General features: G+C 41.3%; 1 protein-coding gene across 4 annotated transcripts in view; it reads right to left on the reverse strand.

Moving 5' to 3' along the window:
- LOC129817696 (rho-associated protein kinase 2-like) overlaps positions 1–5,262 on the reverse strand; it is a 71,794-nt gene extending 66,532 nt beyond the window's left edge. For 2 of the 4 annotated variants that reach the window (XR_008753753.1, XM_055873187.1), the window contains exon 1: positions 4,430–5,261. Coding sequence is in view for 3 of the 4 variants with exons in the window: in XM_055873187.1 (XP_055729162.1) it covers positions 4,430–4,528 (99 nt within the window). In the remaining variant the exon portion in view is untranslated. Of the gene's footprint in view, positions 1–4,429 lie in introns of all 4 variants that reach the window. The other 2 variants (XM_055873186.1, XM_055873188.1) reach the window with 2 other exon arrangements.
- Positions 5,263–9,365: the final 4,103 nt, after the last annotated feature.

The raw sequence follows: 9,365 nt of genomic DNA on the forward strand, positions 1-9,365 counted from the left end.
AATCGCAGTCTCATAGCAAAGGGTTTGAATACTTATAAGGTTCTGTTTTTTTGCTTTTAATAAATGTGTTAATTTCTAAAAACCTGTTTTTGCTTTGTCATTATGGGGTATTGTGTGTAGATGGATGAGGAAATTGTTTTATTTCATGAATTTTAGAATAAGGCACACATCAAAATGTGGAAAAAGTGAAGGGGTCTGAATACTTTCCAAAGGCACTGTAACTAGCTAGCAAGATGACAAACAATTTCACCTTCCATCATCGCATACAACCCATAGATACATTTTTAGCTAGCAGGCTAACATTAGCTAAATGATTAACATGATTTGCTAGCTAGCTAGTTGCTGTGCTAGCTAGGTAAAGTAAAGACACTGCATTTTTTATTTTACCTTTATTTAAGTAGGCAAGTCCGTTAAGAACAAATTCTTATTTACAATGACGGCCTAGGAACAGTGGGTTACCTGCCTTGTTCAGGGGCAGAACGCAGATGTTTACCTTGTCAGCTCTGGGATTCGATCTAGCAACCTTTCGGTTACTGGCCCAACCACTAGGCTACCTGCCGCCCCGCATTGACTCTCGGCAGCCAGCTACGGGCAGCTGTTTCATGGAAATCCATTGCGATTTAATCATAATATTACTACAGTGGCCAGATAGCTAGCTTGGTAAAGCATGTGGTATTGTGTGCAATGTGCTGCACTTACCACCCCATTTGTTTCATATATAGTCTGTGTGACTGCCTGTTAACAAGCTAGGGCACATTATCAAAGCTAACAAACAAAAAAATATTTGAGCACAAAACTCCTGAGCTATATGTAAAATATGTAAAGACTTGTTCTAGAAAAAATAAATCTATTATGCAGCTTTATAGTTTTGATGAAAAGGTGGGTGATTTAGACCAGAAAAATTGCCCTCTTCCTTTTTCTTGTCACTCTTGTCAGAACCCCCACGTGGAGGTTGAAGCGCTCTCTGATTTGCTCAAAGTCAAGTTGTCGGCCACTGAAGAGCATTGCGATTCTGAAAGTAGAAAGGTCAGGTTCGTCGGTACGCAGCAGGTACGTCTTTTGTTCTAGCAAGAGAAGGAAAGGTCTCTGTGGTAGGTACCTATCAGCAGTCAGATTCTCTGTGCGTTTCATGCTTTAGGACTTGACCCTTAAAGTTTTATCGCTATCACATTTCCCTCACAAACCTTCCAGGCCTGTCTGTACATTTTGACTGAATGTAAGATGAGTATATAAAACAAATACAGGGACAAGCAGACTGGTAAAATTACTCAGGACACACACGTCTCATTGAAACGTGTATTCCTGCTTGTTTTCCTCACAAACAATGAGTGTCAGCGACTACACCAAAACAAGCGTAAACAAACAGGAAATAGTACTGTGTGGTCAGGGTGGGTTATCTCCATGCTCAATGCCAGGATGTGCTTCCAGCTTCCTGAGGTGTGGTGCCCTGCAGCGGGGGCCAGCATGACTCATTTGTAGGCCTTCTACAGAGACTTGTTCAGTAAAGCACAGCATAGCAACACATTAGCAAAACATTTTGTGGTCTTATTGGACAAGTTCAGATAGCAGTACATCCCAGTTTCACTTTCAACAAAACGTTGTCAGTCAACTAACGTAGACACTAGCCTGTTTTGGTATCATCCAGTGCCCTCGTGTCACTAAGTTGAATCAGCTGATAGCCTACCCTCTTGTGATTTAAAGGGATAGTTTGAGATTTTGGCAGAGTTAGATGAACTCATGGATACGATTTATAGGGCACTGCGTGCAGTTTGAAGGTAGTTTCTGGGCCGATTTCTAACTATCTTTTTAAAATCACAAGAGCGGTAAGCTATCAGTTGGGTAAACTTAGTGATATGAGGGCACTGGATGATACAAAAACAGGTTCGTGTTTAGGCTAGTTGGGTGGAAACGTTTTGATAAAGAATGAAACTGGGATGTACTGCTATCTGAACTTGTCCAATAAGAACAAAGGTTTTAGTGTTCCGTTGTGAAATGTTTTGCTATGCTGTGCCTTACTGAACAGAACCCAGCTCTGTAGGGCTAACAATGAGGCATGCTGGTCCCCAAACAATGACTGAAAGTCTAAGGGATCAGCTAGCATTGGCTTAATTGCCAAAATCCCAAACTATTCCTTTAACTGAGGTGGATTGAGGGATAATTGATTAATTGATCACAATAAACCTGTATTATCATTGTAAAAAAACAACTTAATTTAGGAATGGTTGAATAAGAGAGCTTTAGCATAGCTGGAATAGCAACTAGCCTATAGTGTAAAATACAATGCCCATATTTGGATTCATGACAGTCCTAGATTACGATCTAGTGAGCTCACACTATTGGTCTATTGTGAGGGTTTCAATTAGCCTTCCTCTCACAGTGACTCATGACAACCCAAAATAACAACACAATGATTGAAACCTACAGTGGATACCTAGCATGCTACCACTTAGCACCTCATTGATTCAGAGGGGTTGGGTTAAATGCGGAAGACACATTTCAGTTGAATACATTCAGTTGGATAACTGACTAGGTATCCCCCTTTCCCTTAAGCATGCTAGCTGTTACCATCGACTTCCAGTCATTGCTCTAATGCTAGTTAGCAACTTCCTTCAAACTGCACACAGAAACATAAAAATTGTATCCACGAGTTCATCTGACTCTAGGGAAGTAGATAAAATGGCTTCATTGCCAAAATCCTGATGTGTCCCTTTAAAATGGAAGAAGATTTATAGGCATATCCATTCAATAGCTTCCTCTGATACACTGTCGGGTAGCTTCCATTCTTGTGTAGCTACTAAGGTCATAGTCTATATCAGGGGTGTCAAACTCATTCCACGGAGGGCCTAGTGTCTGCAGGTTTTTGTTTTTTCCTTTCAATAAAGCCCTAGACAACCAGGTGTGGGGAGTTCCTAACTAATTAGTGATGTTAATTCATCAATCAAGTATAAGGGAGGAGCGAAAACCTGCAGACACTCGGCCCCCCCCCCCGTGGAATGAGTTTGACACATGTGGTCTATATCATCATATGTACTGGGTGTACCACAACAAACTTCCAATCGCTCTACTTGCAGTATGCTGATGTTGTAGATAAAGTATGGGTTTGTTATCAATGTCTGTGGAGCACATGACACTTTTTCTTACCCACCAACCACTCAAGAGTAGATCCTCTATGGACTATGTAGAAGTGCTGATCTAGGATCAGGTTTTATTCATTGTGATTGAAAAGGCAAAACTGATCCTAAATCAGTCCTTCTACTCAGACACATACAGGCCCAGATGAATCAGTCGGACTATGGAGTTAGCTAGCTAATCTGTTTCTTCCATAATCTCATAATGACCTAATATGCCTAACAATCTGCCTACACATAGGTGTAGGTGAGGTGTAACACTGAGGTGTAATCCTAAACCATTTCCTCAAGTTACAGCATCACATCTGTGAACTGAAATAGACATGGAATGAGGGGAATGGATAGTGACTACATGCTCATCTAGAAAAGCATGTTCATCCAGTCTAGACATTTTTCTGTGAATTATTTTAAAATTTGTTTAGCAAATTAAGTGTGCCACCAAAAAATAAAAATGCCTGACTGTATTATAGGTCAATTATAGTTGAGATGTTATAGAGGCCTACTGAGCATGTTTTTTATGATCCAGAACTCTGGATATACCATAGATTCAGGGCATTAGGCCTGAGGCTAAGGGGGGTGTGCTGAGGTTAGGTCAAATGAATGCACTGATAACATGCTAGAACAAAAACCTAGTGACTCCCCTATCGCCTGACATCAGCTAACAATGAGCTGCATCCACACAAGGTTGCTTTCTGAGAGATTGGCGGTGCATTCCTTGATAGGTCAAGTTCTAAAATGGCCGCCAGCCAGGTGGTCACAAGGGGCTTGTCCAAGCAGAGGAGGTTGCTAACTGTCAGGGAGACAAACATGGGTGGTTGCTCACCTCTTGTACTTATTTAACACCTGAGCCTACTACAGGGTGACTTAGCAAATAGGCCTACTCTTGGAGTCAGATTTTCAGATCTGTGTCCCATACACCTGATGCAATGAAGTGCAATCGTCCCTCTAGTATGAGGGGAAAGCAAGATGATGGGAACCTTATTGCTTCAGGCTCAGTTCAATCTAAATCACTATAGTTGTATAGGTTGATAGCAAAACATTTGCCCTTCCATGTGACGGTAGTGTACTGCATTGGACTAAATTATTGACATGTGCTTTACACACCCACAAGATGTTATAAGAGTGAATTAACCCTGGGGGCAAAATCCCTGAATAGCCAAGATAAAGAGGAAATATGACTACCATCACCTAATAGATTAGTTTGGCGTTTGACTGATCAGCTACTCATAGATGGACGATCTGCTACTGTAAATACATGCTGCTCCTCTCTCTGACTGTGGTTGTCCTGTTGTTAAACTTACCAGTAAACTCTCCAAGTTTAACGCCGACTTCGGGTCTCTGATCAGCGATTCCAACTTTTTCAGCCGGGTGTCCAGCCTCTTCTCCGCTCCGGACGACATGATGGCAATTTAGTCAATCCAGGTCCGACAATGGCATGTGACGGTAACCTTAAATGTCACGACAACAACTTTGTCAATACCTGCGGTGTCCCTTTAACACCGTAGGGCAGCGCTCGCTATTTTGCTGCTGGTTGGCTGAACGATAAACTGATAACTCCGCGGAACAAGCGTTGTTTTGACGGTATAAATTGGTTAATAATTTATTGCCAGAGTTTTCGCTGCATACTATTCGACATTAAAGAGCGTCTTCCTACTCAAATGCCGACAGAATCTCCCACTTAAAACGGACTCATCCAGATCCCAGGTTAGGCGCGCTGTTCCAAATCGTGGAGTCTCAAGCTCCTAAACTCCGCTAGCATTACTCTTGTATTTTGTCGCTGTAAATGTCAAGTTTCTTCATTGAAACAGGTTCACCAATAACTTATATTCGGTGTCTTCACCAGTCACATACATTCAGTCCTCTGAACAACCCAGAACATCGTTACCCACAAGCACTCACTGAAACAGGAATTCCTCTCCTCTTATCTCATTGATCTCTTTTACGGTCACAGCCCGAGCTCGCCACAACTTCCAGTATTTTTGGAATGCTGATGTCGCCATGTAACTAGCCTGCGAGTCTCCTCTAACTAACCTATACATAGCCGATGACACATTTGCGGTGCAAGCTAATTATTATAGTCACTATCTTATTGGTGACTATAATAATAGTCTTTAGTAGCTATTGACTTTCGACTACTGGATCAGCTCGTTCTCATAAAGACCGAGGTAAAGTTGGTTTTATATTCACACATTCGGACATTCAACAGATATTAAACAGACATTCGCCAAAAACCATATACAAATGTAAAAATCAATAACTAAGTCACCGTTTGTCACAGAAACATCAAACTAGGTATGATGTATTATATAAATGTCTAGCATACTTTTCCAACATTTGTTTTTACTACAAATTTCAGTTTTGATTTGATAGAAATACATACAATCTATAAAATGCGATTTAAAGCTGTATAAATCAATAACTAATTCACCCTTTGTCACAGAAACATCAAACTAGGTATGATTTATTCTATAAATGTCTATCATACTTTTACAGTTCCGGTTTTGACTTGATAGAAATACATAACCTTTATGGACTTCGTATACAGTTGAAGTCAGAAGTTTACATACACTTAGGTTGGAGTCATTAAAACTCGTTTTCAACCCCTCCACAAATTTCTTGTTAACAAACTATAGTTTTGGCAAGTCGGTTAGGACATCTACTTTGTGCATAACACAAGTAATTTTTCCAACAATTGTTTACAGACAGATTATTTAATTTATAATTCACTGTATCACAATTCCAGTGGGTCAGAAGATTACATGCACTTTATTTTTTTAATTTTTAATTTCACCTTTATTTAACCAGGTAGGCTAGTTGAGAACAAGTTCTCATTTACAACTGTGACCTGGCCAAGATAAAGCAAAGCAGTTCGACACATACAACAACACAGAGTTACTCATGGAATAAACAAACATACAGTCAATAATACAGTAGAAAATCTATATACAGTGTGTGCAAATGAGGTAGGATAAGGGAGGTAAGGCAATAAATAGGCCATGGTGGCGAAGTAATTACAATATAGCAATTAAACACAGGAATGGTAGATGTGCAGAAGATAAATGTGCAAGTAGAGATACTGGGGTGCAAAGGAGCACGATAAATACAGTATGGGGATGAGGTAGTTGGATGGGCTATTTACAGATGGGCTATGTACAGGTGCAGTGATCTGTGAGCTGCTCTGACAGCTGGTGCTTAAAGCTAGTAATGGAGATATGAGTCTCCAGCTTCAGTGATTTTTGCTGTTTGTTCCAGTCATTGGCAGCAGAGAACTGGAAGGAAAGGCGGCCAAAGGAAGAATTGGCTTTGAGGGTGACCAGTGAGATATACCTGCTGGAGCGCATGCTACGGGTGGGTGCTGCTGTGGTGACCAGTGAGCTGAGATAAGGTGGGGCTTTACCTAGCAGAGACTTGTAGATGACCTGGAGCCAGTGGGTTTGGCGACGAGTATGAAGCGAGGGCCAGCCAACGAGAGCATACTGGTCGCAGTGGTGGGTAGTATATGGGGCTTAGGTGACAAAACTGATGGCACTGTGATAGACTGCATCCCATTTGTTGAGTAGAGTTTTGGAGGCTATTTTGTAAATGACATCGCCCAAGTCAAGGATCGGTAGGATGGCCAGTTTTACGAGGGTATGTTTGGCAGCATGAGTGAAGGAAGCCTTGTTGCGAAATAGGAAGCCGATTCTAGATTTAATTTTGGATTGGAGATGCTTAATGTGAGTCTGGAAGGGGAGTTTACAGTCTAACCAGACACCTAGATATTTGTAGTTGTCCACATATTCGAAGTCAGAACCGTCCAGAGTAGTGATGCTGGATGGGCAGGCAACTGCGGGAAGCGATCGGTTGAAGAGCATGCATTTAGTTTTGCTTGCATTTAAGAGCAGTTGGAGGCCACGGAATGAGAGTTGTATGGCATTGAAGCTCGTCTGGAGGTTTGTTAACACAGTGTCCTAAGAAGGGCCAAAGTTATACAGAATGGTGTCGTCTGCATAGAGGTGGATCAGAGAATCACCAGCAGCAAGAGCGACACCATTGATGTATACAGAGAAGGGAGTTGGCCCGAGAATTTAACCCTGTGGCACCCCCATAGAGACTGCCAGAGGTCCGGACAACAGGTCCTCCGATTTGACACACTGAACTCTATCAGAGAGGTAGTTGGTGAACCAGGCGAGGCAATCATTTGAGAAACCAAGGCTGTTGAGTCTGCCGATAAGAATGTGGTGATTGACAGAGTGGAAGCCTTGGCCAAGTCGATGAAGACGGCTGCACAGTACTGTCTTTTATCGATGGCGGTTATGATATCGTTTAGTACCTTGAGCGTGGCTGAGATGCACCCATGACCAGCTCTGAAACCGGATTGCACAGTGGAGAAGGTACGGTGGGATTTGAGATGGTCAGTGATCTGTTTATTAACTTGGCTTTTGAAGGCTTTAGAAAGGCAGGGCAGGATGGATATAGGTCTATAACAGTTTGGGTCTAGAGTGTCACCCCCTTTGAAACTGACCGAAGACAGGGAATTTTTACCAGGATTAAATGTCAGGAATTGTGAAAAACTGAGTTTAAATGTATTTGGCTAAGGTGTATGTAAACTTCCGACTTCAACTGTATGTAGGAGCAATTTATTTTTGTGAATAGGATGGCGAACCTAATAAAGTGGCAACTGAGTGTAGATATCACAAACAACACCTTTTTAGCAGTGTCTGTCTGTTATACGTTTGATCAGTGGGTATAATGGTAAATCTGATCCACAAGGTCCTCATAGGATCAATTAGCCTTTTCAAATGATAAACTTGGATTACCTAACACAACGTGCCATTGGAACACAGGAGTGATGGTTGCTGATAATGGGCCTCTGTATGCATATGTAGATATTCTCCCCCAAAATCTGCCATTTCCAGCTACAATAGTCATTTACAACATTAACATTGTCTACACTGTATTTATGATCAATTTTCTCTTATTTTCATGGACCAAAAAAATTGCTTTTCTTTCAAAAACAGTGACTCCAAACTTTTGAACGGTAATGTATGTTATGGTTCACTCTTAGTTTTCCTTATCTCCACTGTGGAATGTCCATGTTGATCCTCTTGGTCTTCTTTATCCATCCACCGGTCTTCTTTGTTAGTCAGGCCTGACCCCTTCATCACGTTGTTTTTTCCTGTAATCTAATATGACTGAAGATGCAGAATTTTCTGCCAGGCCCCTTCTAATAGGGTATAACAGACTCGTTAGAACTTTGACCACACGCCCTCTAGACGGACCACACGCCCTCTAGACGGACTACACACCCTCTAGACGGACTATACGCCCTCTAGACGGACTACACGCCCTCTAGACGGACTACACGCCCTCTAGACGGACTACACGCCCTCTAGACGGACTACACGCCCTCTAGACGGACTACACGCCCTCTAGACGGACTACACGCCCTCTAGACGGACTACACGCCCTCTAGACGGACTACACGCCCTCTAGACGGACTACACGCCCTCTAGACGGACTACACGCCCTCTAGACGGACTGCACGCCCTCTAGACGGACTGCACGCCCTCTAGACGGACTGCAAGCCCTCTAGACGGACTACACGCCCTCTAGACGGACTACACGCCCTCTAGACGGACTACACGCCCTCTAGACGGACTACATGCCCTCTAGATGGACTACATACCCTCTATCAAATCAAAACTGGAATTTTTACTCAAAACAGAAGGTTGTAAAAGTATGCTAGACATTTATAGAATAAGTCATACAAAGTTTGTTTCTGTGTCAAACAGCGAGTTAGTTATTGATTTATACCGCTTTAAAGGGCATCTTATAGATTTTATGTATTTATATCACATCGAAACTGTAATGTTTACTCAAAACAAAGGTTGTAAAAGTATGCTAGACATTTATAGAATAAATCATATGAAGTTTGATGTTTCTGTGTCAAACAGTGAATTAGTTATTGATTTATACCGCTTTAAATGGCATCTAATAGATTTTATGTATTTCTATCAAATCAAAACTGTAATTTTTCCTAAAAAAATATTGTAAAAGTATGCTCGACATTTATAGAATAAATCATACCTAGTTTGATTCTTCTGTCATAATCTGTGAAAAGGTTATTGATTTATATCGCTTTAAATGACATTTTATAGATGTTATGTATTTCTATCAGAACTAGAATGTTTACTCAAATAAAATGTTGTAAAAGTTTACTAGACATTTATAGAATTAATCATACCTAGTTTTATG

The sequence above is a fragment of the Salvelinus fontinalis genome, chromosome 20 (genome assembly GCF_029448725.1).
Source record: "Salvelinus fontinalis isolate EN_2023a chromosome 20, ASM2944872v1, whole genome shotgun sequence".
Taxonomy (NCBI): Eukaryota; Metazoa; Chordata; class Actinopteri; order Salmoniformes; family Salmonidae; genus Salvelinus; species Salvelinus fontinalis.